The 27,898-nt window shown below is 60.3% G+C and overlaps 5 protein-coding genes across 6 annotated transcripts; 3 read left to right on the plus strand and 2 right to left on the minus strand.

Moving 5' to 3' along the window:
• The first annotated feature begins 482 nt into the window (after positions 1-482).
• On the plus strand, positions 483-2,754 carry NAXE (NAD(P)HX epimerase). The gene is made up of 6 exons (XM_050328023.1): positions 483-658; positions 997-1,105; positions 1,581-1,691; positions 1,825-1,938; positions 2,019-2,166; positions 2,249-2,754. The coding sequence occupies exons 1-6, from the start codon at positions 483-485 to the stop codon at positions 2,449-2,451; spliced, it is 861 nt and encodes a 286-aa protein (XP_050183980.1). The 3' UTR covers positions 2,452-2,754.
• On the minus strand, positions 2,500-5,312 carry GPATCH4 (G-patch domain containing 4). The gene is made up of 7 exons (XM_050328021.1): positions 5,192-5,312; positions 4,638-4,711; positions 4,462-4,554; positions 4,151-4,258; positions 3,902-4,005; positions 3,758-3,808; positions 2,500-3,663 (listed from the first exon to the last, which is right to left on the minus strand). Exons 1-7 carry the CDS (start codon positions 5,265-5,267, stop codon positions 3,063-3,065), a joined length of 1,107 nt encoding a protein of 368 aa, XP_050183978.1. The 5' UTR covers positions 5,268-5,312; the 3' UTR covers positions 2,500-3,062.
• Positions 5,313-9,980: 4,668 nt separating this feature from the next.
• UBQLN4 (ubiquilin 4) lies at positions 9,981-21,340 on the minus strand. 2 transcript variants are annotated; one of them, XM_050327892.1, is made up of 11 exons: positions 21,156-21,340; positions 19,067-19,218; positions 16,874-17,079; positions 16,287-16,549; positions 14,910-15,068; positions 14,015-14,240; positions 13,535-13,674; positions 13,007-13,090; positions 12,322-12,437; positions 11,592-11,769; positions 9,981-11,192 (listed from the first exon to the last, which is right to left on the minus strand). In XM_050327892.1, the coding sequence occupies exons 1-11, from the start codon at positions 21,315-21,317 to the stop codon at positions 11,040-11,042; spliced, it is 1,839 nt and encodes a 612-aa protein (XP_050183849.1). In that variant the 5' UTR covers positions 21,318-21,340; the 3' UTR covers positions 9,981-11,039. The 2 variants fall into 2 exon arrangements, with proteins under 2 accessions (XP_050183849.1, XP_050183851.1); XM_050327894.1 differs by lacking the exon at positions 13,007-13,090.
• A 393-nt stretch (positions 21,341-21,733) lies between these two features.
• LAMTOR2 (late endosomal/lysosomal adaptor, MAPK and MTOR activator 2) lies at positions 21,734-23,844 on the plus strand. Its single transcript, XM_050328019.1, has 4 exons — positions 21,734-21,895; positions 22,983-23,145; positions 23,261-23,350; positions 23,641-23,844. Exons 1-4 carry the CDS (start codon positions 21,828-21,830, stop codon positions 23,695-23,697), a joined length of 378 nt encoding a protein of 125 aa, XP_050183976.1. The 5' UTR covers positions 21,734-21,827; the 3' UTR covers positions 23,698-23,844.
• A 130-nt stretch (positions 23,845-23,974) lies between these two features.
• RAB25 (RAB25, member RAS oncogene family) lies at positions 23,975-27,898 on the plus strand. The gene is made up of 5 exons (XM_050328018.1): positions 23,975-24,660; positions 25,625-25,820; positions 25,921-26,114; positions 26,277-26,357; positions 27,122-27,898. The coding sequence occupies exons 1-5, from the start codon at positions 24,621-24,623 to the stop codon at positions 27,250-27,252; spliced, it is 642 nt and encodes a 213-aa protein (XP_050183975.1). The 5' UTR covers positions 23,975-24,620; the 3' UTR covers positions 27,253-27,898.

Consider the following 27,898-nt stretch of genomic DNA (forward strand, 5'->3'; position numbering starts at 1 on the left):
GGGACTGGAGGAGGAGGAGGGGGGGGCTGGATGGACCATGGGGTCCTGACGGGACTGGAGGAGGAGGGGGCTGGATGGACCACGGGGTCCCGGCCTAGAGAGGGAGTGGAGGGACGGCGAGGTCCTGTACCGGGACAGGAGGGGATGAAGGGAACTGGATGGAGCGGGGGGTCCCAAGGAGACTGGAGGGGCTGGAGGGGGCTGGATGGAGCGCGGAGTCCTGGACAGGGACTGCGGGGGTCCCGAGGGAACTGGAGAGGCGGAGGGGGCTGGATGGAGCGCGGGGAGGGAGCGGGGCTGCCCGGCACGGCCCGGTCGCTCGGTGACGATGGCTCGGTGATGGTCTCTCAGTGACGATGGCTCGGTGATAGTCTCTCAGTGACTATCGCTCCGTGACCATCGCTCCTCCCCGGGGCGGCCCCGCGCCTGCTCCTTCCGAGCTCCGCGCCCCGTTCCGGGCCGGTCGGGGCCGAGGCCGCCGCATGCCGGGCCCGAGGGCGCTGCTGGGGCTCGGGCTGCTCGTGGCAGCGGCGCGGGCGGGCGGGCGGTGCCGGGGCTGGGGTTGGGGTCAGGGCCGGGAGTGGGGCCGGTGCCCTCCCCGTCGCGCCATGCACGGCCCCAGCGCGGGGACCGGCCCGAAGGGGCTCCGCTTCCTCGGGTAGGGCTGGGTGGGGAGGCGGGGCGGGGAGTGAGGGGGGTGGGAGAGCGGGCGGGGGTTCTAGGGGGCGGGCAGGGTGCAGGGCGCACGGTGGGGGGGGAAAAAGGGGTCGAGGAGGACGGGACATGGGGGGGCTGAGAGGTGCAAAGGGGTCGGGCAGGACCTGATGTTGGGGTGCAGATATACACGGGGGGGTTCGGCATGGGGAGCAGGACCCTGTCTGTGTTACCCCCATGGCTCGTGCAAAGTCGAGGGGGGTCATAGCAGCCCCCAGCCCTGCAGACCTGGTGTGTGGCCGGGTGTGGGGGTCCCCAGGGGTGCCATCCTCCTCCCCCCAGGCAGGAGGAGGCCCAGGCCATCGACCAGGAGCTCTTCACTGAGTACAAGTTCAGCGTGGATCAGCTGATGGAGCTGGCAGGGCTGAGCTGTGCCACTGCCATCGCCAAGGTGGGGGTCCTGAGGGGCAGGGGGGGGCCTGTGGGGTGCCAGCACTGTGTACTGAGCTGTGCCACCACAAAGGTGGGCACCAGGGTGGCAGGTGAGGGATCCTGGGAAGGGTTCTAGGGGGGTCCCAGTCCCATGGGCAGAGCTGTGCCACTGCCAAGGTGGGTGCCCAGGAGGCAGCTGAAGGTACTGGGGGGGTTTGGGGGAGGAAGTCCCAGCACTGTGGGCTGAGCTGCACCCCTGCCATTACCAAGGTAGGGGCTCTGGGGGGTCCCAGCACTGAGTACTGAGCTGTGCCTCTGCCAAGGTGGACACCAGGGAGGCAAGTGGGGATCCTGGGAAGGGTCCTAGGGTGGGGTCCCAGTCCCACAGGCAGACCTGTGGCAGCACCAAGGTTGGGATCGTTGGGAGGCAGGTGGGAGTCCTGGTTGCATGGTGTAGCCCTGCTTTCCCATCATAACTCCACATTTCCTACCAGGCCTACCCACCCAGCTCCTTCACTACAAGCCAGCCCGCCGTGCTGGTGGTCTGCGGGCCAGGGAACAATGGTGGCGATGGGTTGGTCTGTGCCCGGCACCTGAAGATGTTTGTGAGTCTCTGCACACTCCCTGTGAGGCTGCCAATGCCCACGTGCCCCTGTACCCACAGGCTTTGGGGTCCTGTTCCTCTGGCTGCTGCTGGTGCCAGAACAGGACTAGTTCAGGTCCCTCATGCTCTTGTAGGGCTACCTGCCCACCGTGTATTACCCCAAGCGCCCCAGCAAGGCCCTCTTCGAAGGTTTGACCACCCAGTGTGAGAAGATGGACATCCCCTTCCTCCCAGAGTTCCCAACTGAGGTGAGGGGCAGCCGCCGGCTGGGGAGCAGGGGGAGCAGCGCCCAGGGCTGCCCTTCACCCGCTGCCCTCCCTGCTGCAAGGCTGCGTTCATTGATGAGCTCTACGGCCTGGTGGTGGACGCGATTTTCGGGTTCAGCTTCAAGGGGGCGGTGCGGGAGCCCTTCGGCAGCATCCTCAGCACCCTGGAGCGCGTCACGGTGCCCATCGCCAGCATCGACATCCCCTCGGGTGAGTAACGGCCGCACCCCCCGCAGGAAGGTGCCCGGCCGGGGTGGTCCCGGCTCCATCCCGGCCATGGGGCTCGTTGCAGGCTGGGACGTGGAGAAGGGGAAGGCAGACGGCCTCCAGCCCGACATGCTCATCTCACTAACGGCGCCCAAGAAGGCGGCGGCACACTTTGCCGGGCGATACCACTTCCTGGGGGGCAGGTTTGTGCCCCCGGCGCTGCAGCAGAAATACGCCCTGAACCTGCCGGCGTACCCCGGCACGGACTGTGTCCTGCAGCTCACATAGGGCTGCGGCCACAGGGGGTGGGCTCGGCTTCAGCACCGCACACCGGGGCCGAATTCTGCCCAATCCTCTGCTGGGAGGGTGCTCAGCACCTTGCTGGGCTTCAGCCCAACCCAGCAGGATCAGAGGTCACTGCAGACCAAAGGCCCAGGAGGTGAGAGTGATGGGGGCTGCTGGGGGGACTCTGTTTGAGGTTGCTGCCTGATCCAAATGATCTGGGATCCTGGGTTTTGCCGCTTCCCACACCACTCACGCTTCAGGGTGGTCTCACTGCAATAAAGATTTATTTGTGCCCTTGAAAAAATACTTCAGTACTCTGCAGGGTCTGTCCCCTTGTGTCCTTCTGCAATGAGCCCACAGCAAAGGGGTGCCTGCCCCAGGGCCTGGGGGGAACTGGGGTCACCCCTGACCAGTGAAGGCTCAGGGGGTGAAATAAAGCTCAATCCAGCTCCAGACCAACCTGTCCCAGCCCAGCATCCCCAGGCTGAGCCACAGCGCTGGGCTTCATCTGGGACGAGCCTGGAGCACCCTTGGGCACCCACCAGCACCAGGATGGGGACCTTCACAGCAAGGTGGGACTGGCAGCTGCATAACACGGCAGCCGTGGCACTTGCTCACTCTGGCTCCCTCTTCCTTTTCTTCTTTTTTCTCTTCTTCCTGGGGCTGTGTTCCAGGTCTGGCTCACCTGTGCCTTCTAGAGGTACATCTGTCTCAGCTGGCTCTTCTTTGTCCTCCTCCTCCTTCTTCTGTTTCTTCTTCTTTTTCCTCTTTGCAGCTTTGCCCTCCTCTTCTGCCACCTCCTGTTCTGTGCTTGTCTCTGGCTTCTTCCTCCTCTTCATGACTCTCCCCTCCTCTCCTGATGCCTCCTCTTCTCCGCATGGCTCTGTGACCTTCTTCCTCTTGACCTTCTCTGCCATCGGCTCCTCTTCTCTGCTTGGCTCCCAGATCTTTTTCTTCCTCTTCACAACCTTCTCTTCTTTTCCTGATACCTCCTCCTCCTCTTCATTTGGCTCCTGGCTCTGTGGCACCTCAGGGTCGGCTCCATCCCTGGACTTTTTCCTTTTCTTCTTCTTTTTGCCCTGGCTTTCTTCCGGGGGGCTGCTCTCCGGGAGCTCCTGCTGCCGCCCCTTGTGCCGGTATGTGGCCAGGAAGGCTCGTTCCTGCTCCTCCAGGCGCGCCAGCTTGGCACTCATGGTCAGGCCGTGACGGGCACCCCTGCAACGACCACAGGCCGTGGGATCTGGCGTCTCCCTGGCAGGAAATGTGCCCCCCAGCCCAGCCCAGCCCAGTGGCCCCCCCAGCCACTCACTTGTGTGCCGTGCGGCCCCCACATGCCTGCACCAGCTCCTCGTCCGTCAGCCTGCGGGACACAGAGAGGACGTGTCACCCCCCAGCAGTGTGGCCCCTCGCAGCCCTCGTCCCTCCCCGTAGTGGGGGTGGGGCTCAGCCTTGCCTCCTGGCTGAAGAGAGGTCCAGCTTCTCCTCCTCCTCCTCGCTGCTCTCAGAGCCGGCGGGCAGCGACACAGACTCCTCCCCACAGGCTGTGAGCGTGGCCGACTGCACCAGGGACACGGAGGGGCCGTGAGAAAGGGGGACACAGCAGCCATAGGCTGGGGGCTGTGCTGTGAGCAGGGTGCAGAGCTCTCCACAGCCTTTGCAGAGACACCAGCTGCTCTCTGAGCCCCCTCCCGGGGCCGGTTACCTTCACGAAGCGGCCGTACAGCAGGTCCCCGGTGCTGCTGGCCTTGCGTGGCTTCCTATTGCTGATCCCGCCTCCCTGCTCAGAAAGCGCCTTCACGGAGATGCCATCCTGGAGGGGAGAGACAAAGGGCTCGGGAACGATCTGCCCAAGGGGCTTCACCCCTCTAGCAGCACCTCTCTGCCACCACGGTCCCTGTGCCGAGAGGGGCTGCGGGGGGACACACACAGAGCCAGCACAAGGACCACCAACCCCCTCCCCTGCCTTCCATCCCATCCCTGTCCGAGCAGGGTGCCCCACCAGCCCTCCCTCACCTGCCCGGCCTCCACAGCGATGTTGGCAGCCGCCTTGTTGAAGACGTGGTCCCACCAGTGGAAGGTGAAGGGCTCCGCCGCGTCGTGTCCCACCTGCGGGGTGCAGAGGAGCCGCGGGAATGGCTGCGGCCGGCGGGGGGCGCGGGGCCCGGGCTGGGCAGGGGGGCTGCACTCACCCCCGCCGTGTCACACTTCACCTTCACCCGGATGGCCTCGGCGATGCCGTCCTGCCGCTTGCCCAGGCCCTGCCCTGCCGACACAGCCACCCATCACCCGCGGCCGGGGAGGGCTGGGGGGGACCGGGGGCTGGGGACCACCGGGGGCTGGGGATCACCGGGGGCTGGGGACCACCGGGGCTGGGGATCACTGGGGCTGGGGATCACCGGGGCTGGGGACCACCGGGGGCTGGGGTGGGGAGCTGGGTCCTGGAGGGTCCCGGGGCCTGGGGGTAGCTGGGGCCTGGAAGGAGCCGGGAGTTGGGGGGGAGCTGGGGGGGGACACGGAGGCAGAAGGGGCTTGGCAGGGGGAGCCGGGTCTGGGGGTCCTGAGGCTTGAAGGGAGACGATTCTGGGGGTCCTGGGGCTTGGCAGGGGGAACCGGGTCCAGGGAGTTTCCGGGGTTGGGTGGAGCCCAGGGCGCTCAGGGAGGGCCAAGGGACGGTGGGACAACCGGGGACCCACCCTGCCCTGGACCCCGGGACCCCTGCCCTGGGACTCCCGCCCGGCCCCACCTCGGCGCCAGCCGTGCCGCCGCAGCTGGGTCTCGGCGAAGCGCATCCCGCGGCCCGGCGGCCCCGCGGCGCTCATGTCTGGGGAGGGGTCCCGGGGGGTCCCGGGGGGTCTCGGAGGGTCCCGGGGTTCCTGCAGGTCCGGGAGCTCGCGGGAACCGCGGCCTGCGCACGCGGCCGGGGGCGGGGTCACTGCCGGGGCGCGGGCCAGCCGGGAAGGGGCTCTGCGCGTGCGCGAGAGGGGGCGGGGAACGGGACGGGAATGGGGAATACTGGGATAGGGGTAGGTGGGAATATGGGAGTACGGGGATATGGGAACACAGGGACAGCGGGATACACAGGTACAGGGGAACGAGGGGATACCTGGACACAGGAACAGGGGATACAGGGATGGGGATACACGATATGGGGACATGGGAACATGGGAGTAAAGGGATATGGGAATACGGGGATACAGGGGACAAGAACATGGGGATAGGGGAACAGGGGATACACGGATATGGAGATATGGGAACAGGGATATACAGATATGGGGACGGGGATAGATGGATATGGGGACACGGGAATGGGGATACACAGGAGGACGTGGGAATGTGGGGTTACATGGACACAGGGACATGGGAATGGGGATACAGGGGTGGGGGATACACAGATATGGGTCACAAGAAGATGGTGATACAGGGATATGGGGACACAGGGATACAGTAACGTGGGGATACACAGATATGGGGATACAGGAACGGGGGAATATCTGTATATAGGGATACAAGAACGGGGGGATATGGGGACAGGAGAATGCATGGATACCGGGAAATTGGAATGGGGATACAGGAATATGGGGACATGAGAACGTGGGGGTACAGGGATATGGGGATATGGGAATGGGGATACAGGAATATGGGGACATGAGAACGTGGGGGTACAGGGATATGGGGATATGGGAACACGGTGCCAGGTGTGCAGTGGGGTGCACATGGGGTGTGAGCTGCATGGTGGGGTGTGTGGTGTGTGCCCCCTCAGACACGCAGCAAAGGCACCAGCTCCACACTGGGCTCTGCTGGAGCCCTTGCACGTGGCAGCAGCACTGAGGGATCGAGGCACATCCCCTCCCCTGTGCCAGCCCTGCCAGCATCCCTCCTGCTTTTCCTCATGCTTTGTTTCCCCCCTTCCTCTTCAGCTCCCCTCGAGTACTCGGGGCTTCTCTCCAGGGCAGCACCAAGGTGGGAACCTGCAGCAGCCCAGAGCCCACAGGGCAGCAGCCTCAGCCAGTTTTGGTTTCACCACTCCCTGCTCTCTTTGCTGGGATGAAGGAGCAGCAATGACTTTTGCAGAGGAACCATCTCCCAGCTGCACCCCAGATGTGGCTCACGAGGAAACGGAGACAGCAGGGCTGGGGATGTTCCCACCAGGACACCCAGGGAAACAGGAACAGCAGCAGGGCATGATGCAAAGTCCCAGCACCACAAAATCTGCCAGAAGCAGAACCCCTTCCCAGGGCAGCGTGGGGAGCTGCGGGGCTTCTCATCTGTCCTCAGCAGAGCCAGGCTGGAGCTGCCCACCAGCTCCTGGGCAGGACGGGAGCAAAGCTCAGGCTCAGCCCCATCACTGACACTGGGGGCACACTAGGGACAACCACTGGCCTTGTGTCACCACTGCCAGCAGCAGCCAAGGGCTGGAAAGTCCCTCAGCACCCTGGACCCTTTCCCAGGGCACATTGTAAACCCGCTGGGCTTTGGGGGTGGCACAGCTCCTGCTGCACCTGTGGGTGCCAGCTCAGGGGCACCAGCCAGGCCTGGCCCTATGTGGGGCCAACACAGAGGCCCAGCAGACCTGGAGGGAAGGGCAGGTGCCCAAATGCCTCCCCTCTCCCTTCCTCTGTCCTAGGATAGCTCTTGTGAGAGTCTCTGGGCCACCCCTCCTCTGTCAGCTCGGGGGCAGGGTGGAACACTTGATGTTGTTGTTTCCAATCTCAGAGGGATCAAACAACAAATCCCAGCCACTGTCCTGCCCCAGGCACTGGTTCCCTGCTTTGGTGGGCAGTGCTGGCTCCAGCACAGCTGGCCCTGTGAGCTGGGAACACCCCCAGCCAGCCCCAGTGGGTGAAACGCAGCCAGCACGAGGCGGGCAGTGACTGGGAACCAGGTGTCAACTTGCTGGAGGAATTAAAAATACACCAAGTCAGAGCAACATGAATATGGCCCTGAATGTGCCATGGTTGGGTCCTGCTGCAGGGAGCCACCCAGGCTGGCCATGGCCCAACCAAGCTCTCAATCATTGTTTTCTGCCCCAAAATGCTGCAGAATTGAGCAGAGAGGCCAAGGAGCATCGTTCAGTCTTTCCTTACAGCTCCTGTGGCTGAGCAAAGGTGCTGCAGCAGCTCCACATGCACACACACACACATATATATATTTTCCAAGCTATCCCACTCCATGACCTCCTAACCCCAGGATATTTCCCTGCTGACCCTCTCTTGGGTCACTTGGAACTTGCCACACCATAATAAGGGCTGTAGCTGCAGGAAACCACCCCTCTCGTGGATCTTAGTAAGAAAAAAAATGGTCTCTTGGAAGCAATGTAAATGTTGGTTTCCTGCAATCTCTCCCTCCTCCACATTTCGGAGGTTTGATTTTGAAGTTGGAAGTGTTACAATGGGATATCGTGGGAAAAGGCTGCAGATCCCCTCCAGGGAAGGGGGGAAGGAATGAAGTGAAAACACATCCTTGGCAGCAGAAATCTCTCCCAATCAATCAGCTGGATTCACCACCACCTGCTGTGGAAATTGCTCCTCCCATTATGTTTTGAAAGTATTAATTCTATTTATTAGAGTAAAATAAGATACCCTGTGGGGTATCAAGGCCAAACCCCCCATCCTCTGGGGGCACCCCTGGCTGGAGTGGCTGCATCCATCGCACCTCCAGGCTCTCTGATCTCATCCCCATGGTCCCATTCTCCTGCCAGCAACACCAGAGAAGCCACAGGCCCTTCCCTGCCAGCTTCCCTTCCCCGTGAACAGCACAACAAAGCCCCTGGGAGCAGCCAGGAGTGGGTGGCCGCGCCAGGCTGCTGGGGGAGGGTGGAGAGCTGGGGGGTGGCATCACATGGACACCAGAGGTTGCAGGTTTCTTTGTGTCTCTATTTAACATCTTGGCTCGTGGGCAGGTGAGGAATGGAGAGATGGGAGAAATGTGTTTTCCTGCTTAAACAAGCGAGACACCAAGAACTGAACGAACAGCCTGTGAGGACTCATCGTGGCCTTTCAGGACTTAAGGGGAACTCATGAAAACAATGGACAAGAGACTTTTTACACAGGCAGATGGTGGTGGGACAAGGAGGAATGGTTTTAAACTGGGAGAGACTGAGATGAGATATTAGGAGGGTGAGGGTGGCGAGGCACTGGCCCAGGTTGCCCAGAAAAGCTGTGGCTGCCCCTGGATCCCTGGAAGTCAAGGCCAGGCCAGGCAGGGCTTGGAGCAACCTGGTCTAGTGGACAGTGTCCCTGCCCATGGCAGGGGATGGAATGAGATGAGTTGTGAGGTGTCTTCCCACCCAAACCATTCCGTGATTCTCAGGCTGCTCTGGACTCTCCTCAGTGGTTCTCAGCCATCTGCCCACACTGCAGCCGGATCTCTCCACCACTCAGGGATTTATTTCCAGCCAGCTTTGGACTGGATGCCTCCATCCCTCAAAGTCCCTGTTCTGACACAAATCCCCTCACACACACACAGATCCCTCATGCACTGGGGTGACTGACACCACTCTGTGACACTGACGCCACTGTGTGACACCACCTTGCTGACCCTGAGGGGGTGGAAGGGCTGTTTCTGCCTGGCCAGACACAACAACAGGGTTGGGACTAGTTTTGCTCCTCAGAGGTTCACCCACACCGTGGGGTACGTCTCACTGTGACTCCCTGCACTCCCTTTGCTCCCTCCCTTCCCTGCTTGCCCCATCCATCCTCCCGGAGCACATTCCATGCAAGCGCTGGCAGGTGCGGGGACAGAGACCTTAATGCCAGCAAGGGACATCCAAGAGATCACAAGGATCACAGGCCTTTTCAGGAGCCCATTCCAGGGGCTGATCAGCGGCATTTGGGAAGAGCTCCAACCCCTCCAGCTCCCATCCCTGCACTGTGGTCTGTGCAAAGTTCCCATGTCTGAGGAGAGGTTTGCACAAAGCCATCCACAGGTCTGTGCACGGCCTCCAGAATAGGTTAAAGCTGCTTCCCAAATCCTCCTCCAAGGGATCCCGGTCTCATTATACACACACTCACACAGGCAGGAGCATTTCCAGCCTGCACACTCACGTGTTTTCTCCACCACCACCTACACTCTGAGCAACACCAGCACCCATCAAGCCCAGCCCCAGCTCGAGGAGCCCCTGGGTGCAGCAGGTTTTACAGGTCTGCAGGAAGCAGCGCCGGGACTCCTCCTGTTCCCTCTCACTGCCCAATCCTCCCACACTGAAAGAAACCTAAAACTATCAAATAACACTAACTCCCAGCTCACAGCAGTTCCAAGGGTTGCTAACTGCTAATTGCCAGCTCTAACTGAAAGGAAGCTTCCAAATAGGCACATTTAGGGCCAGAGTTTGGGAAGCTTCAGCAGCGTTCCTGAAGTGTCCAAAACGTTTCCTGCCACAGGGGAAGGCAGCAGAAGGGGCCAGGAGGGGAGGGAGCACGACAGCCCTGCTACCTGCTCGAGGTGAGCACAGGGGACAGCATGGATTAATCCTGGGGAACTGGGAATGCCCCAGCTGAGCCCAGGCAGGCAAGGACGAGACAGGGATGCAGGGAGACAGATGGTTGTGCGCATTTATTTTCCTTTTGATAAAAATGGTGTATGCAAATTACACAGCCATGGAGGCTCCTGGGAAATACCACCCTGCTGGTCCTGGGGAGTCTCTTGGAAAGAGTCAGAACATTCAAACACACCAGAATGGAGGGGGGGGGAGTGGAGGATGGATCTAAACTGGGAAGAACATGAACTTCAACATTTTCCAGTGAAGCGAAAAAGATCATTAACTTACTTTTCCATTTCCTTTTCAGTTTTTGCACTTGGAGAAATGAGCCCACTGAGCACAGGAGTCAATGGCCCCCAACACCTCTGCACAGGAACCACATTGCTTGGGCAGAAACACACCTTCCAAACACCTTCCTCTGCACAGCACCTTCAACTCAAGCTCAAGAACAGCACACCTGGTCCCTGCAGACCCCTGGGCTCTGTTACACCACCCCAACAGCATAAAGACCACACTTCAAATGCAGTTTTCGCACCCATTAACCCTTTACCAGGAGATCAGAGGTACCTGTGAGTGAGGGATACGGGCTCGTTTCATCCCCGGGAACATTAAGACAAATGACATCAGAAATTTCCAGGTAATTTCAATTTTTCTTTTGATCCATTCCCAATAAGATGCTGAGAGAAATAACCAATCCCCAAACTTGGCTCAATTTTTTAAATATTTGCCTGAAAGGAGGGCTAGGGGAGGGAATCATGTACAGTTAAAATCAAGCTACTCAAAACACAATCATTCAGGTAAGTAACTAGAAGTATCGCCTCTACCATCTAGAGAGAGAGAGAAGAGTGTCTGAGACAGGGCATATTTAGGAAAAAATACACATCTGAAGTCTCTGTGGCCACGATGAGAACTGGAATCCACATACAAGCCAGTTAAAGAGCATTTCAACATGAAATCTTAACTTAGTAGGAAGGTCAGGGGTTAAGCTGTATCTTTTTGTTTTAAATACATGGACAGCTGTCAGATATGAAAATGATGGCGGGCTTTCCGGAAAGATCCCCTGTGCATGTGTATGGATGCATGTGCTGACGTCTGTGGGGCAGCAGGACAGAGTTTAGGAAGGCTGGGAGCCCAGCAGTCTCTCGATAGCTGCGTTGATGTCCCCGCCGGTGGCAATGAGTGCCTGGAGATTGGCCTCACGGTTGATGAAGCCCATGGCATTCAGCTGCTCCAGCTGCTGTTGGAATCGCACTTCGGGGCTCTGCGCCTGCGAGGGAAAGGACGGAGACCTCGGAGTCAGAGAGCAGAGACAGCACCCAACACGGGCAGGGCTGCACAGGGACCCTGAGCTCAGCCTCAGGCTTGTGTGGGGACAGTCCCCACGTCCCCCCAGGCTGTGGCACAGCAGCCACACCAGAGTCAGTCCTGGCTTGGTACCGACGGTGGCAGCAGTGTGGGGAGTAGGATCCCCAGAACTACGAGCCTAAACCTCTGCCAAGGGTTCCACACCCCAAAGAACCAGCCAGACCCCTACACCAAACCTGGCCTGAAGCACCACAGCACCACCTGAAGAGACACTCCGGAACCACATCCCCTGAGCAGGGTGGGACGGGGACCCCCCTGGAGACCTCCCTGCCTGTCCCAGGAGCCGCTAGGCATTACGTACTTGAGAGTTTCCTCCGGCCAGCAGCTGGATCATCTGCTGCATGAGCTGCTGTTGGGGGTTACCACCCCCAGCTGGAGAGGCACTGGCCGGCGTCGAAGCAGAGGGAACGGGGTTCTCCGGGATTGTGCTTCCTCCTGTGGAGGACGGGGGCATTCGGGGCATGCCGAAGGAGCCGAGGCTGTAGAGGAAGGCAGGGTAAGCTCAGGGGCACGCTGGTGCTCTGGGCATCCCCTGAGAGGGGCAGCAGGGCAGCCAGCAGGCCGGCTACGGGGCAGCTCTGGAACCGGCTGTGTCCATGCCCCAGTCACACGCGGCGCTGGGAGTGAGCAGAGCTAACTGAGCCTGCAGGGAACTGCTGAGATGGGGCATGACACACAGTGACAGCGAGCAGAGGGCCAGCAGCCCAGCCTGCCCCAGCACACCCACCCAGCCTCCAGATAAAACTTCTTGAGCTCAGTCCACACCGAATACAGCAAACAAAGGATGGGGGAGGGACCAAGAACATTCCAAACCTTTTCTCCAAAAAGAAAGGGTCAAGGACTTCCCAGTGCAGCACAAGCAAGGAGCAAGTGCTAATTAGCCAGGCTCAGAGAAGCCTGCAGGCACACACCCACCTGCCCCATGACAGCACCCTCAGCAGATCTCCCCAGTGAACTGCCAGCCAGTTCTGCCTGCTGGTCCCGGGCACGGCAGCTCTGCCTGCAGGACCCCACTCCGGAGTGCTCCGTACCTTGGCACTAGTCCAGGGGCCTCCGTCTGCAGCGTCTGGAGTCCCTGCTGGATCTGCAGCAGGGCCTGCATGGCGCGGGGGTTGGTGAGGATGGACAGGGAGTCCGGGTTCTGCATCTGGGGACCAAGGTAGAAAGACACCACGGTACCGACCAGCGCTGCTACACCCCAGCAGGCGCCTCTCGCCCGCGGCCAGCGCCGACCTGCGCGTCTGGACCCTCCTCCGAGGCTCCAAGACCGCAGGGCTCATCTGCAGGGACACTCACAGAGCTCAGATCAGGTCTCCTAAATGAACTGGGTGAATCACATTAGAGCTGGGGGCACATGCCTTTGGAATCTAATTTACCTGAGAACCAGCTGCTCTAGCACAATTAGTTGTGTTAATTTCTGTAAACTCAACACAGTGGGAAACTGTCCACAGAGGGGTTCCAAGTAGCTTAACGAGCCTAATTTGGAGTCCACCTTACAATAATTCAGATGAGTTAATTCAGGCTGCCTTGCCTAACCAAGCTCTTCCTCTCTGTCTCCCCTGTGCAACCTCTTTCCTTCCTCAGCCCAGCCCCCCAAGCCCACATGCTTCCTACTGCACTCAACCAAGCAGCTGAGATCCTGCCTGTCACACAGTGTGGGGAGAAGCTCTGGAGCCAGGGGCTGAGGGCAGCACAGGGCCAGCCAGAGGCCTTTACCTGCTGCAAGAAGACAGGGAGCTGAAGGCGGAGCTGTTCTTGAAGCTGTGGATTCCCAGCAAAGAGGGGGACATTTACCATGATCTAGCAAGAGACAGCACACGTAGGTAGGGTCAGAGGGTTGCTGCCACTGACTGGCTGTTAAACCCTGCGCAACTAAGCCATGAAGAACAGGTCATTCGTGCCCCTGACTCCCTCCCTGGGCTTTCAAAAGGCTCCCCTGCTAAGGGGGACCAAAATGGGACAGCTCAATTCCTGACAGCAGTGTTGAACAGGAGCCACTTAACCATGGGAAAAGAGAAGGGCCATTCCCATGTCCCTCTGAAAGCCACCTCTTGTGTCAGGGGCTCTGCTAAGACACAGGGCTCAGAGCTGGGGCTGCCTTCAGGCTACCAAGAAATACAGCCAAACCGTGTGTATTCACTCTGCTCCAGTGTCTGCAGGAGGAACCAGTCTGACCCCACAGCAGACTGGTCTCACTGTGCTCACAGCCTGCCTGGCAACAGCAGATGGCTGCAACACTTTTACCTGTGCTGCGAAGTCCGGGTTCTGGGCAAGAGTTTGCATCATGCTCCGCATGTAAGGGGCAGAGATCATGTTCTGCATCAGCTGAGGGTTTTCAGAAATCTGCTGCAGGAGTCCTTGCATCTCTGGGCTGTTGAACATGCCTGCAAGGGGAAGGGAAGACAAAAAAAGACCCCTGATGAGCCTGAGCACCGCTGCAGTGCCCGAAAAAAAATGTGACTGGTAACAGCACTGCCTGTACTCCATCCCCAGCCAGCAGCAAACACCACTGTGGACACCATGGCAGTGCTCTGTTGGCCACTCCCCTGCTCTTGAGGGTGCAGGGACAGCAGAGTTCCCAAAGGGCCCCTCCAACAGGCACACCAGAACAATCCTCTGGAGAACAGCTCTGGACACGGCTCTAGTGCCAGAGGGACTGGCCCCCCAAGGAAGCCTGGGTGACCTGCTCAGCCAGGAGCATCCTCCAGCTTGTCCCTCACGTACCGGCACCAATGCTGGCAGCGTTCAGCCCGAAGGGGTTGGATACAGTCGGGGTGCTCTGGGTGGTTGCCGAGCCCGTGCTCCCTTCGCTGCTGGGTGCCTGGCTCTGGGAAGCAGGGGGTGTGGGGCTCCAGGGGTTTGGCAACGGCTCTCTGTTCTCCGTCCTCAAAGGCTGAGAGCTCGAGCTGTCAGAATTCCCCGTCAAGGAAGAGAAAGGATTGTTGCCAAACTAGGGAGAAAGAAAAAAGAAACAGCCGGAATCAGTTAGTCCCAGCAGAGAAGGTCAGACCAACCCCAGCACCGAGCGAGCCAGGGAACAGCCGATCACATTCAGCCAAGTCCAGAATATGCTAAACACGTGCCATGATTCGCCTCCTGAGAAATCTGCAATCCACAACACACCTCGCTCGGAAAAAGAGCAGGCTCAGGAGTGGCCACAGCCTCCAGATTTGGCTCCTAAATGCAAGGCTTCAAAACGCCTCTGTAAAAGCAGCGCCTGGACATACCAGTAGGTAATGCTGGGCTGGAGTGTCTGCACAGCCCTCTGCAGCCAGACCTGCGCTCCCTCCTCCTGTGCTCCCAGCCAGCTGGACCTGAGCCAGCTCCGCTCCAGAGGCGTCGGCTCCAGCTAATCCAGGGAGCAGAGGGCTGTGCTAACGAGGCGACAGGGGCCTGCCCATGGGCTATGGCTGGCATCCAGCCTGCTGGGGGACTGCAGGAGCCAGGGCAGGTCTCTGCTCCGACACCCCAATCCATGTAATGAGAGGGGCTGCAGGCCAGTGCCTGCACTGGACAGACACAAACAGCCACGCTGCTGGAAAGCTGTCCCACCAGCACAGGGGCCAGGGAAAGACCCCCTTCCCACACTACACCCCACTTGGAGGAAGGCAGGCAGTACCTGCTCCCTGGCTGCGCTGAACATGGGCTCCTGGATGTCCGTGTACATCCGGCGCAGGGCGTTGTATCCTCCTGGAATGCTCTCGAGATTACTCAAAGCACGGTCCTGGTTCCGCATCATCTCCTGCATCATGGCGGGGTTACGAGCCAATTCCATTGTCTGGGAGAAGGAGGAGAAGGTGGAAAGCTCAGGCCCATGTGCACCATGGAGGACCAGGGTGGATCAAGAACCTGGTCAGCAGCCCAGTGGTTTTCTACTGATCCCCCAGCCAAGCCCTGAAAGAGTTAAATCTCAGCTCCCAGGAGAAAGAGGATAATTAAACCCGTTTCACAGGCAGAGAGCAGAGAGATCATTTATCCAAGCAAAGAGAGCCCAGGGATCCCAGCTCCTCCCCAGCCTTGCTCAGCCTCTCTTCCTTCTCCAGCCTCTCAGTTCAGCTGGATGAGACTGTTTTGTTTCTAAGCAGTATCAGGACATCCAAACATCTAACAGCCATATGTTCCCACTCAGACTGGATAGAGTACATTCAACAACTGGGAAAGTGGAAAAGGCTGAATCCTTCCACCTCCTCCAGGCTTCTGATGGGTTTCTCCTGCATGAGAAATATCCAGGTCTCATTTGAAGATCTGCTTAAGTACGGATTATTCACAATTTAGTCCTGCAGCTCTGGAATTTCATGTATGCCTGACACAGTTGAAGGTAGAATAACTGAGAAACAGATGGAAACTAGGCCCATTCAGCACAACCCTCCTGACAAGCCTTCCCAGGAAACAGCAGTCCTGTCAAGGGCTATTAACACCCTCAACCTCTCACTCAACCCTTAGGCTTCCCTTCCAATGAAACTTTGGTCTTCCAGACAGCCAGTTCCTCTAGGGAACAGGTCCTCTCTGTTCTGGGAAAAATCAGAGCCCTCTGGGATCCCAGCTACATTAGTGCTCCCCACTGATACAAGTAGTGAAACACTTGACTGTGCAGCTCGGGGCTCTGTACTTTATCTATCAAGAGAACTAGAGAGAAACAAAGAGCTTTTGCAGTAGCTTCACTTTTCCAGCACTGCTTTTACTCCCATTCTTGAATCAGAACACAGTAGTCTTGTAGGCAGCACGCTAGGATAATCCCAGCATCCTTTTTTTCCCAACACACCATGGATTCAATAGCTCTGAAAGGGAGATAAGAGTTGCAAGGACGTGGGTTGTGCAATCAGTATTCACATAACTCAAGACCACCATCTGTTTGTGGGGAGCTCACAGCAGGAAGGAAGAGATCTCCAAAAAACCACTGCTCTGGCATTCCCGTTCCCCCTCGACAGAAGAGACACTAAAGCTGGTCCACAAAGACTCTCCTGAACGCTCTTTACCGAGGCCCTGGGTGACTCACCTGCCTCATGAGCTCCGGGTTATTCAGCATGTGGCTTATCTCTGGATTTCGTTCCATGAGCTGCTGCATCTGGGGATTGGCCATGATCATCTGCCTCATGAGGTCAGGGTTGGACATCATGTTCTGCACCAAGGGATTCTCCATGATCTGGGAAAGCATCTCTGGGTTGGACATCAGCTGCCGCTGCATTTGCTGCTGGAGCTCCATGAAGTTGGCAGAGCCCATGCCAAGGTTGCCCAGCCCAGTGATGCCACCAAAACCAGCTGGAGAGGGAACAACACACGGGGAGAGAGGCGTGAGTCAGTAACTGTCAGCAGCTGCAAAAAGAGGGACAGGCGCATCAGCTGAACTGCACCCCACAAACCCAGGGGTATCCCACGTTCCTATGGCAGCCAGCTCTGAGGGAGGACTCCCCTACAAGACACCTCACTAAGGGCTGTGGCATCACCCTGAGCAGGGACACCGAGGTCGGCCGTGGGAGTGACTCATGCAAAGCTCACAGCGAGCAGAGGCAACAATGGGGGTCAAGAACCCTGACTCCTTGGTCTAATCCCAGGAAATCCTTCCTTCTCACAGCCCCCACTTACAGAGGATGGATGGAGCACTGTTGGGGCCTCCATCTCCAGGACCTCCCATGGTCCCCGACCCGCTGCTCCGTCTGCTGCCACTCCCTGCGTCCGGACCGGCACTGCTGGATGTGGAGGGCTGAGATGGGGCAGCAGGAGAAGAGGGGGTTGCACTGGGGGCAGAAGCAGCATTGGGGGCAGAAGCAGCAGATGTTGAATCTTGGACCCTGCAAAGGATCAGAGGGTGTTACACTCCTGGGGCTGGGGAAGGGTGAGCAGGGTCCTTTGTGGGAACACGGGACACGCAGCCCAGGCTGACCGAGCTCCCGGCACACCGGTCACCCCTGCAGGAGCAGCCCCAGCTCCCCTCCCAACCCTGCCTGCACGGAGCCCAGCTGTGCTCCCAGATGCCTCCCATCTGCTGCATTCTGCCTCCCATCCTGATGCATTGCAGCCCCTGACATGTTGTCCTGGCCCATACAGAGCAGTTGGGCAGGTCTTACCCTGAGTTGTATCCAGCTCTTCCTTGAATCCCACTGAACTATTTACCTCAGCCATATCCTTGAGCAATGAGTTTGCTCCAAACAGGAAAATCCTCCTGCTGCTCCCACAGAAACCACAGGAGGTTACAGCAGGGCTAGTGCAAGGGGTAAACGAGACTCTGCACTTCTGAATATTCCTATCAGTGCTCCTGGGGCAAAAAGAAGTACCAGCATTACTCTACAGAGAGGGAGACTGAGGCACGAGGCAGCCAGGCCCTGTCCCACGAAGCTATGGCCAGTTTGGCTCCGAATTCTCAGCTCTGCCAGTGGCTGTACCTTCATGCAAGACTCCTGCATCCAACACAAGTTGTCTGGAGCTTATTTTAACACACCCACACAGCCACTGTGCCACAGGGCACCACGCAGTAGGTGCTGGACATCAGCTTTGCTAAGTACACCAACCCAGTCCAGGACCTTGTCACCCCAGTTCCTCCTCAGGATGTGTTACAGGAATTTGAAACAGAACACTTAAAGATTCTCTGAAGCCTCTGCAGTCACAACAGTGAGTCCTGGACTAGTGCTGAAGAGCTTTCACATGAATTTAGACCACAAAATTCACTTTACTTGCCTCCAATAATGCTATTATACCTATGAACATAAGAAAAATTATTTCTCTGACGACTTTTTCTTTTCCAAACCAAGAATGATTCCTTTTCTTTAACTCCCTTTCCTTTTTCACTCTTATTCTAGCACTTGAAAGATCAACCCCAAAGGTCCCTGTCCACTGCCCAGACTCACCCAACTGCTGCTAAAAACCAGCAGCCACTGAGAGAGGCAGAGAGTGGGGAAACAAAGTAAAAGGGAAGCTGAACAAAAAAGGAAGAAGGAAGCTGAAGAAAGGGCACTTGGTTTCTATGAGGACAGGGAGAGACTGTAATGTATCCAGGACTATTGGCAGGAGAAAAATGAGCAGCTCAGGACAGCTCTGATTCACCCTCTGAAATGGTTCACCAGTACCACATTTGCTGTGGAGACAGTGGAAGAAGAGCATCAGGCTTTTCAGCTACCTGGAGAGGCAGAATCCAGGGAGAGGCTCCTGCAGGACCTGACAATACACATCCCTGTCTTTGTAAAAAACAGGTGGGGGAAAAGAAAACCAGGGCAAAAAAGCCATTTTGATTAATGCAGCTCTCCCAGGAGACAGCAGAACTGCACAGAGATGCTGCCCTGGAGCTTCCCAGGAGCCCAGACACACCATGGCAGGAGCCCAAGGCAGAGGCAGCCCTGGAGACTCCCACACTGCTCCGTGCACGTGGTCACACAGCCTGAACCTCCACTCACTCTCGAGGTGGAGCACCCCCTGTGCTTAGAGCAGAGTACATGGCAGGAGATGACAGAAAAACTTGGGTGCTGGCTTCTCCAGCAACACAAATTCACTGGGAAAGTAATCTGTGTTATCAGCAACTCGGTTTTGTTAGAACCAGTATCGAGTTCCGACGGCTCCTGCCACGATCAGTGAATTCTGAAGGCTCAAAATACCCCAAGCCACACACACACAGAGCTCACGTTAGAGGACCAGCCCCACCAAGTACCTGCCACACCCCCACAGAGCAGACAAGTGGGTGACAAACCCCACTACAGGCAGGGAGAGCCTGGGAAAGCTCATCAGGAACTTTATCATCAGCTATTCCCAGCCCTCCTTTGCCCTCAGCCCCCCAGACCAAACTCTTACTTCTGCGGGGTCTTAATGACCAAGTGCACAGTCAGCCCATCTTTGATCCCGTGTTGATTCAATGTGTCTCCATCCTTCAGGATCTTCCCAGCAAAGATCAGAACCAGCTGATCCTGTTTGGCTTTGAACCGCCTGGAAATCTCTTCTTTGAACTGGAAAACAAACAGAGCATTTTTCAGACCAGAAGGACCGAGACCAGAAATGTAAAGCTCCAGGGATCAGATCCACCCTGGGAACAGCACAAGCCCTCAGAGCCCATCTACCACTCAGGCACCAGTTGCTGAGGATGTCTGAGGTGTTTAGGAAAAACCAAAACAAGCTCTGCACTGACAAAACATGGAGTAAATCTTGGAAAGAACAGAGCCATTCCCTCGGGAAGAGCCGAAGGCTTCCAAAGCCAGACCAAGTGTGTCTCAGGCCTAACTCAAACACACCGTTTATTCTGAATGACTGAACTGGTTTTGTCTCTGCTCATTTGAGCTTTTTTTCCTAAGGAAAGCCCAGCTCTGATTCAATACAGGACAGAGCTCTATGGAAAAGGGAACAATCCTTTATCAGCCAATGGAAATAAACTAGGTCTTCTCCAATTCCTATTTCTGCAACCGAATTCCCTGTGAGCTCGCCACGGAGCATGGGCATCTCTTCCTTACTGTGTGGTGTGCTGGGATTAACACCTGCCAACACCACTGTCACTGCTGGCCCCGCCAGGGCATTCCCAAACTGACTGGGAGGAAACAAAGCCTTGCACTTGGAAGCCACAAACTACAGGGAATTCAGAGGGGAAGGCCAGCACAGAGTGCAAAGCACATGTCTGCCCCAGAGCTCCCAGCCTTCACACCAGAACCCTAAAAACAAGGCTGCGGAGAGCACAGCCCTGGCCAAAGGTCACCCTGGCCCCACAGCTCTGTGCCTTCCCTGCACAGCTCCATGTCCCTCCCCACACAGCTCCAGGCCCCTCCCTTGCACAGAGCCCTCACTCCACACCCCCTGTACCCACGGGCTCCCTGGAGCCCATGGGGGGAGGAAGGAGCAGGAGGGCCACACGTGCACAGCCCGTGCCTACACCTATGCCGTGCCCTGCTGCCCAGAGATTTCCTGCCACGTCCTTCACAGGCCGACCTCATGCCCTGTGCCCGACCAACACGCGCTGCCAGCCCCGGCTGTGCCGATGACACCTTGTCCCAGTGGGCACTGTCACTTCCACGGCGCTGGGGCCAGCCCCGGAGGCGGCCTTTGCCAATCCCAGCCTTTGCCAATCCCAGCCCCCTCCTGCTCCCTGGCAGGAGCAGAACCCCACCAGCCCACCCCTGGAAGGGCTGATGCTCCTCTTCTTCCTCCCCACCCAACCCTGGCCCCAAACACCCGCCCGGCTCCTCTCCCCTCGCCTCGGGGATCCGCCTCCAGGGGGGTCCAGACCCACCCCACGACCCCGACCTTTCCCCCCCCTTGCAGCTCCCCACGCACCCAGCCGGCTCTGCCCCCAATCCCAAAACCCTTCCCACCCCGCCCCGCTCAGGGAACTCCTCCCTTCCCACTCCCCCGCTGCCCGGCCCACGGGCCGAGCCCCCAGACCCCACCCCGTCCTTCACACCCCCTCCCACAGCTGCCACCTCCGCCAAGAAGCTGCGCTCCGAGCGCTCGCACACCCCTCACGCGCCCGCAACAAACGCGGTTTCGACATCCACGACCCCTCCCACGAGTGACCCGCACCCCGGACCAACTCCCCCCAACGGGGACTGTCCTTCCCGAAGCCCCCAGCACCCGCCCTCCCCGCTCTCCCGGCTCCCTCCCAGCCCGGCTCCAACAAGGCCTCAAAGGCCCGGGTTGCCCTAAGGACCCCTGGGCCGCCCCTCCAGCTCTGACCCGGTCCCCGAGAGCCACACCGGACACCCTGACAACCTCTCCGCCAGCCAGAGCCCCCTTCCCTGCTCCTCACGTCTCCCCCAAAGTCCTCCCTGTCACCAACCTCAGCTCCCTCCCCAAAAACCCTCACCCTGCTCCTGGCCCCGTGAACCCCCTGAACCAGCCCCCCAGCCCCTCACGCCCCTGCCAGGCCCCCTCCGCCCCTCCGGCCCGCCCCCGCCCTCACCTCGCGCACGGAGGCGCCGTCCGCGATGACGATCTCTTCCTTGTCCTTGGGGGTCTTCACGGTGACGCGGATGAGCGCCCCGCCGGGCCCCGCCTGGCCCTCCCCGCCGGGCCCGGGCCCGGGGCCGCCGCCGCCGCCGCCGCCACCGCTCGGCTCCGCCATCTTCGCCGCCCGCCGCCAGCCCGGGCCGCCGCCACCACAGAGAGCAGCGAGCGCCGCCCCGGCCCCTTCCCCGCGCCCCGACACAGCGCCCCCAGGCGGCCCGGAGGGCCAGGGTCGGGCAGCTCGGGGGGCGCTCGGGGGACAAAGTGGGGAGGAAAGGGGAGTGGGGGCAGAGCGGGCACGGGCAGAGCGGGCAGGGGCAGAGCGGGCACGGGCAGAGCGGGCACGGGCAAAGCGGGCAGGGGCAGAGCAGGCACGGGCAGAGTGGGCAGGGGGTGCTGCCCGCAGTGGCCCCCCGGTGCCCCCAATGACCCCCCCATTAGTACTCGTCTCCATCCCGCAACCCCGCGGTGTCACCGCGCTCCCACACCCGCGCCGTGTCCCCTCCCGCTGCCGAGGCCCCCCCGGGGGTCCGGGCCCGGCCCGGAACTACAGCCCCCGGGATGCTCCGGGCGCGGCGCGGCCCCGCGCCCGCCCCGCGCCGGCCCCGCCCGCGCAGCCGGGGCGGCCATGCTGCGGCCCAAGGCCCTGACGCAGGTGCTCAGCCAGGCCAACACCGGCGGCGTCCAGAGCACGCTGTGAGTGCGGGGGGCGCTGCGGGAGCGGGGCGGCTTCCCCCCCGCCCCCCGCACGGGGGCTGCGGCGGGGACCGCCGGGCGGGCGGTGCGAAAGGGGGGGATGCTGCCCCTGCCCCTGGCCGGGGGTGTTGCCTTCCCTTGTTCCTGTTCCTGCTTCTGCCCCGGGGGATGCACCCGGCCCCTGCCCTCGCCTTGCCCTGGGAATGCTGCTTCCCCTGCCCGGAGATGCCTCCCCAGCCTGGGGATGCCGCCTGCCCTTGCTCCTGTCGCATCCCCTGTCCCTGCTTCCCCCCAGGCCCTGCCCAGGGATGCTGCTTGCCCTTGCTCCTGCCCCTACCCCTGCCCTTGCTCCTGCCCAGGGTTGCTGCCTTCCCTTGCTCCTGCCCCAGCCCCAGCCCTAGCCCCAGCCCTGCCCTGAGAATGCTGCTTCCCCTGCCCAGAGATGCCTCCCCAGCCTGGGGATGCTGCCTGCCCTTGCTCCTGCCCCTGTTCTTGCCCCATCCTCTGTCCCTGCTCCTGCCCTGGGGATACTCTCAGGCCCTGCCCAGGGGTGCTGCTTGTCCTTGCTCCTGCCCCCAGCCCTTGCTCCAGTCCCTTCCCAGGGATGCTCCCCACCCCTGCTCCTGTCCCTGCCTGGGGTGCTGCCTATCCCTGCCCCTGCCCAGGGATGCTCCCTGTCCTGGCTCAGGAGGGTGAGGGGCCCTGCCAGGGGCATGCCTGGGGCTGGGGCCACACACCCTGCATGGTCCTGGGCTATGGGCAGTGCTGGGGCTGTGCCTGACACGGGGGTGTGCAGTGTTGTGGTCCCCGTGCACTGTGCCAGGGCAATGCACAGTGCACAGGGTTTGCCCACCAGGCTTGTGCTTCAACAGACACAGCCACCCAAGCCCTGCTTGGGCCTGGGGCCACCCAAGAGCTTCTTGGCTTTGAACCCCCCCCCCCACCCACCCAAATCCCTGCAAAGGGGGGGTGTCCAGGGAGCAGCACTCGGGACTGGGCAGGGCTTCACTCTGCCCCTGGCACTGCAGTGGGGTCTGGTGCCCCACGGGGTTTAGAGGCACCAGTTCACCCCCCCATGTCATTCCAGGCTCCTGAACAATGAGGGGTCCTTGCTGGCCTACTCTGGCTACGGGGACACCGATGCCAGGGTCACTGCAGCCATCGCCAGCAACATCTGGGTGGCCTACGACAAGAACGGGCACCAGGCGTTCAACGAGGACAACCTCAAATTCATCCTCATGGACTGCATGGTACGTGGGGCTGGGGGTTACCCTCCCCTCCCTGGGGTGCTGGGGGTCCCCCGGGACCCTGCCCATGGTCCGGGCCAAGCTGGGATGTGACAGATTGCTGTTTCTCCCTGGGCAGGAGGGGCGAGTGGCCATCACACGGGTGGCAAACCTGCTGCTCTGCATGTATGCCAAGGAAACAGTGGGATTTGGGATGCTGAAGGCCAAGGTAATGCTGGTGGGGAGGGGGCTGGGGGGGGAGCCGCAGGGCTGAGTCCCTGCTGTGGTGGGGGAAAGAGCTGTTGAGGATGGGGATGGGAGGGATGGAGGAAGCTGCTGTGCCTGGGATGCCTCTTTCCTCCTTGCAGAGGCTCCTCTGTCCCCCATGCCCACCCAGGCACCACACCACACCTTTTTAAGGCTCTAAACTGAAATATAAATTGCAACAAGCACGTGGGCAGCGGGCACAAAGGTGGCAAAACCCCCCTGGGCACAGCTCACTCTGCTCTCCGCTTGCAGGCGCAGGCGCTGGTGCAGTACCTGGAGGAGCCACTCACACAGGTGGCCGCATCCTGAGCAGGGCAGAGGAGAGCTCGGAGGTGCTGCCATCACTGTCATGGGTGGACGGTGAGCGGCCCCGTGGGCATCCCAGAGCTCTGGTGTGGCCTTAAAAATGAGGTGGGGGAAGCACAAAAGCTGGGGGTAATAAAAATGTGTCTGATGCTTGTGTCTGTTGTGAATAAAAGGGGGAGCTGGTGGAGGAAAGCATCCCGGCTGGGCTGGGGGGGGCATGGGCAGTGATTTGGGGTTCCTGTTGCTCTGCAGTGAGCCGATACCCAAGGGAAAAATGGGGCTGGTGTCAAGGGGGAGAGGTACAAGAGATCCCCCCGCCCAGCCCTGCCCAGCTGCTCTGGGGCAGCGGGGGCAGCGGGGGCTCTTTTCCATCCCAGTTTTCCCGACTTTCACACGATGGCAGCAGAGGCGAGGGAACGTTCAGAGCCGGCAGGAGCTTGGCTGGGGAGGGAGGGGGCTCTGTTCGTGCACGGCTGCCCTCGCCCCCCTCGCTGCCCACGCTGCCCTCGCACCCCTCACTGCCCGTGCTGACCATCCTGTTCCCGCTGCCCTCGCTGCCCCAGCCTGCCCCGCGCTCGGGCAGGATCAGGCCCCGGCTCCTCCTCCGGCCGCCCCGTGACGGTCCCAGAGGTGACACTACCTGCCCAACCTGCGCTGCGACACCCGGTCCCACCCCTCGAGCCAGGGGCCGCGCTGCGCTGCCAACCCCGGCCGGCCCCGCCGCCGCCACCGCCACCCTTCGCGCCCCACCGGACCCCCCTCGCTTCTCCCACCCGCTCCCCGACGGAGAGGAACCTTTGCCCGCTCCGTCTCCTCCCTCGGCGCCTCCGGGAGCTCGGCCCGCCCCGCCGTCTGCTCGAGGCTTGGCAGCGGCGAGGAGGAAACCCAGCGCTGGCCCCGCGAGGGCGGGCGGCAGCCGGGGCGATATGGGCAGCGCCGAGGAGGATTATAACTTTGTCTTCAAGGGTGAGTCCTGCGCTCGGTGCGAGCCCCCTTCTTCCCCCAAAGGGATGGAGCAGGAGGCCGGGACTGCGGGGAGGGAACTGGGGCGGCTTCTCCCCAGGGCTGCTGTGTCCTGAACCGGGACGTTGTTGACTGTCCCCGCAGCTGTGATGGGGGAGCTGCAAAGGGTCAGGGAATTGGGGAGCAGGCACCGGCCTTGGCCATGTCCCCAGCTGACAGCAGCGACGCCAGGGCTGACAAGCGGTGTTGGGATCCACGGAGTCATGGGGAGATCCACACACCCCAAGGCTTCAGGTGGGGTGCTGGGTGGATTGCTGGTGTGAGGTGTAAGGGACTGTGACAGCTGAGGTTGAGCATGTGAGACATAAATGTTGTGTGGGCCATAACCCCCGTGAGTAGCAGGCATTGAAAAGTCATTCTGCTGTGGTGACCAGGGCAGTGGCACATGCAGAGGACATGGGCATCAAGCCTAGGCTGCAGAAACAGGGGCACAGCCTCACACCTTCCAACCTGAGCTCCTCAGGCACAGGGCCCTGGCATCCTGTGTCTCTGCTGGGTGCTACTGGCCAGACCCCACAGGGGCTCAGAGCTCCCCTTGGGCAAGCAGAGATGGGACAGGCTCTGGTGTGCCACTCATCCTGGGTGCCCACTGCAACAGGGTGACCCAGGGCCCACCAGCATCCTCACCCTGCTCCTGCTGCCCAGAGCCTGGTGACCCTTGTGAATGGCTCTGGGACTGCACCAGCAGATGGGGAGCATGGCTGGGCTGTGCTGAGGGGGCTCAGCCACACTCGAGAGGCTGAGAGCTCGTGGCACAGGGACAGACCCCAGTTTGCTGAGGGAGCAAACACACTGGGTGTTAAGTCCACACACCTGCCCAGTCTGGGGTCACTGGGCAATGAGTGATGCTCATGCAGCCAAGGCCAGTAGGGAGGCAGTCCAGTGGGATTTCTCCTTCCTCCCACAGTCGTCCTGATCGGGGAGTCCGGAGTGGGCAAAACCAACCTGCTCTCCCGCTTCACCCGCAACGAGTTCAACCACGACAGCCGCACCACCATCGGCGTGGAGTTCTCCACCCGCACAATCCTGGTGGGAGACGCTGTGGTGAAGGCTCAGATCTGGGACACCGCCGGGCTGGAGCGGTACCGTGCCATCACATCGGCGTAAGGACGGGATGCCCAGGATCCGGGCCCCTCTGGGGCCTGGGGGGTGATGCTGAGGGGGATGTCCGGAGCGTGGGGTGATGGTGGGGTTCTGCCACAGGTATTACCGGGGGGCCGTGGGTGCCCTGGTCGTGTTTGACATCACCAAGCACCAGACGTACGACGTGGTGGACCGCTGGCTGAAGGAGCTCTACGACCACGCCGAGGCCAGCATTGTTGTCATGCTGGTGGGGAACAAGACCGACCTCGCGCAGGCTCGGGAGGTGCCAATGGAGGAGGCAAAAATGTTTGCAGGTACAGGCTGGCACCCTGCCACAGGGGCTGGGGGCTTGGGAACCCCCCCGACAGTAGCGACCTGCACCAGTGCAGGCACCTGAACACCTCTACAGGGGCTCTAGAGTGGAGCCGTGCCCTCTCTGAGGCCTGCATTGTCTCAGGGGGCTCCTCTACTTGCAGAAAACAAAGGGCTACTGTTTGTGGAGACCTCAGCGCTGGACTCCACCAACGTCGAGCAGGCATTCGAGACCATCCTGAGGGGTACGGGCACCGGTGCCATGGTGCAGCAGGGTCCTGGGCCACTGCAGGGGCCTTTCTCAGGGATGCAGTGCTGGGCAAAGGATGTGCAGAGCTTCTCTCCTCTGCCCTGCCCTACCTGAGCTCTTTGGGGCTGGTTTCGGTGTTGTCTTTCTGGCTGGTTTGGTTTCCAGCCTTTGGTGCTGGGCGTTTCGCTCCCCACACCCGGGGCTTTGTTCTCACGGCCCCTGGGCATTCCTGGAGCCCCAGGGGCTCCTTCTCCCCCATAATCTGTAGTCCCCTTCCTGTTGTCTTGGCTCCTGACTCAACGTCTCCAGCACCCTGCTGAACTGGCCACGGGGACCTGGGGAGATAGGGATGGAGGGGGTGATTCTTGGCTTGTGCAGGAGCAGCTCTCTGGGAAGGGCAGCCAGCAGCACCAGGGCAGCCAGGCGTGCCGTGCCATGCCAAGCCACGCTGTGCTGTGCCATGCTGTGCCGGGCTGTGCTGAGACAGCCTGGCCCAGTGAGCTACCAGCCCCGGCACAGGGCGAATCACTAATCCCAAATTGGGTAAGAGGAAATTGCCCAAGCACAGGGTGTTTCCCTGGTGCCACAGGGATGCAACCTGGCAGAGCTGCTCCTTTGTCACCCTTCAACTCACCCCTCTGCTGCAGAGAGGGAAGGAGAGCCATGGGTGAGCAGCAGGGGCTGCAGGCTTGAGGCTGTCCCTGCTTCCCCAGGGGCCTGGGCTGACACTCAGAACCCCCAGCACCTCTTCTTTTACAGAGATCTTCCACAAAGTGCAGAAACAGAAGCAGAGGAGCAGCCAAAGCAACACGGTGTCACTTGCCAGCGAGAGCCCTGCAAGCACGGCCCCAGCACAGGAGGAGAGGCGCCCATGCTGTGTGGCCCTCTGAGCCCTGGGCACCCTGGGAAGCTCCCAGGGCACCCCACAGCCCTTGGACGTGCCAGTGGCGTAGAGCTGGGTCTGCCTCTGGCTACCAGCACAGGCTGTGCTGCCTGCAGTGCCACCCCTGTCCTGGTGCAGTGGGGACCAGCAGCCCACACAGGGGACAAATTCTGCCATAAATGGTGAGAAGCACCAGTGCTGGGAGCTCTTCTCTCTCTGTTGTGTTTTTGCCGGGCCCTGATTAGTATCACCACCATCATGCACTGCCTCAGTCCCTCTGGACTTGTGGGACAGAGGACCGGGATACCTCCAAGGCACTGCTGGGGAAGGAGCCAGCAGGTCCTGGCCAGGCTCATGCCAGCAACAGGAGCCTCTCAGATTGCCTCTGGCCCTGGAGTTGCTCCTGTGCCACACGCTGGGGATGTGGCTGACCCACGGGTGCCCATCCTGCCAGGGACTGCCCTGGAGTTGAGCCAAGCCCTAAGGAGTGAGTGGCAGCACTCAGCCCTTGGCTCCCTTCTGTCCCATCCCAAACATGGGGCGAGTGTGACAGCAGGACCACGTGAAGGTCCCTTTTGTCTGCATGGTGGGACAGGACCCAGTGCAGGGCCAGGAACAGCTCTGTGTCCAGGGCAGGGGTGACACAATCATTA

This window comes from Myiozetetes cayanensis, unplaced genomic scaffold (genome assembly GCF_022539395.1).
Source record: "Myiozetetes cayanensis isolate MyiCay16 unplaced genomic scaffold, myiCay2020 scf35, whole genome shotgun sequence".
Taxonomy (NCBI): Eukaryota; Metazoa; Chordata; class Aves; order Passeriformes; family Tyrannidae; genus Myiozetetes; species Myiozetetes cayanensis.

Coding starts and splice junctions, on each gene's coding strand:
- UBQLN4 (XM_050327892.1), bottom strand. CDS start 21,317: ATGGCGGAGCCGAGCGGTGGCGGCGGCGGCGGCGGCGGCCCCGGGCCC. Junction 16,550..16,873: donor CAGTGCTCCATCCATCCTCT/GTAAGTGGGGGC, acceptor TTCCCTCTCCAG/CTGGTTTTGGTGGCATCACT. Junction 11,193..11,591: donor TGGCCGGAGGAAACTCTCAA/GTACGTAATGCC, acceptor TTTCCCTCGCAG/GCGCAGAGCCCCGAAGTGCG.
- RAB25 (XM_050328018.1), top strand. CDS start 24,621: ATGGGCAGCGCCGAGGAGGATTATAACTTTGTCTTCAAGG. Junction 24,661..25,624: donor TTATAACTTTGTCTTCAAGG/GTGAGTCCTGCG, acceptor TTCCTCCCACAG/TCGTCCTGATCGGGGAGTCC. Junction 25,821..25,920: donor TACCGTGCCATCACATCGGC/GTAAGGACGGGA, acceptor GTTCTGCCACAG/GTATTACCGGGGGGCCGTGG.
- GPATCH4 (XM_050328021.1), bottom strand. CDS start 5,267: ATGAGCGCCGCGGGGCCGCCGGGCCGCGGGATGCGCTTCGCCGAGACC. Junction 4,712..5,191: donor GCGGCACGGCTGGCGCCGAG/GTGGGGCCGGGC, acceptor CTGTGTCGGCAG/GGCAGGGCCTGGGCAAGCGG. Junction 4,555..4,637: donor TGAAGTGTGACACGGCGGGG/GTGAGTGCAGCC, acceptor TGCACCCCGCAG/GTGGGACACGACGCGGCGGA.
- NAXE (XM_050328023.1), top strand. CDS start 483: ATGCCGGGCCCGAGGGCGCTGCTGGGGCTCGGGCTGCTCGTGGCAGCG. Junction 659..996: donor AAGGGGCTCCGCTTCCTCGG/GTAGGGCTGGGT, acceptor TCCTCCCCCCAG/GCAGGAGGAGGCCCAGGCCA. Junction 1,106..1,580: donor GTGCCACTGCCATCGCCAAG/GTGGGGGTCCTG, acceptor ATTTCCTACCAG/GCCTACCCACCCAGCTCCTT.
- LAMTOR2 (XM_050328019.1), top strand. CDS start 21,828: ATGCTGCGGCCCAAGGCCCTGACGCAGGTGCTCAGCCAGGCCAACACC. Junction 21,896..22,982: donor GGCGGCGTCCAGAGCACGCT/GTGAGTGCGGGG, acceptor ATGTCATTCCAG/GCTCCTGAACAATGAGGGGT. Junction 23,351..23,640: donor TTGGGATGCTGAAGGCCAAG/GTAATGCTGGTG, acceptor CTCCGCTTGCAG/GCGCAGGCGCTGGTGCAGTA.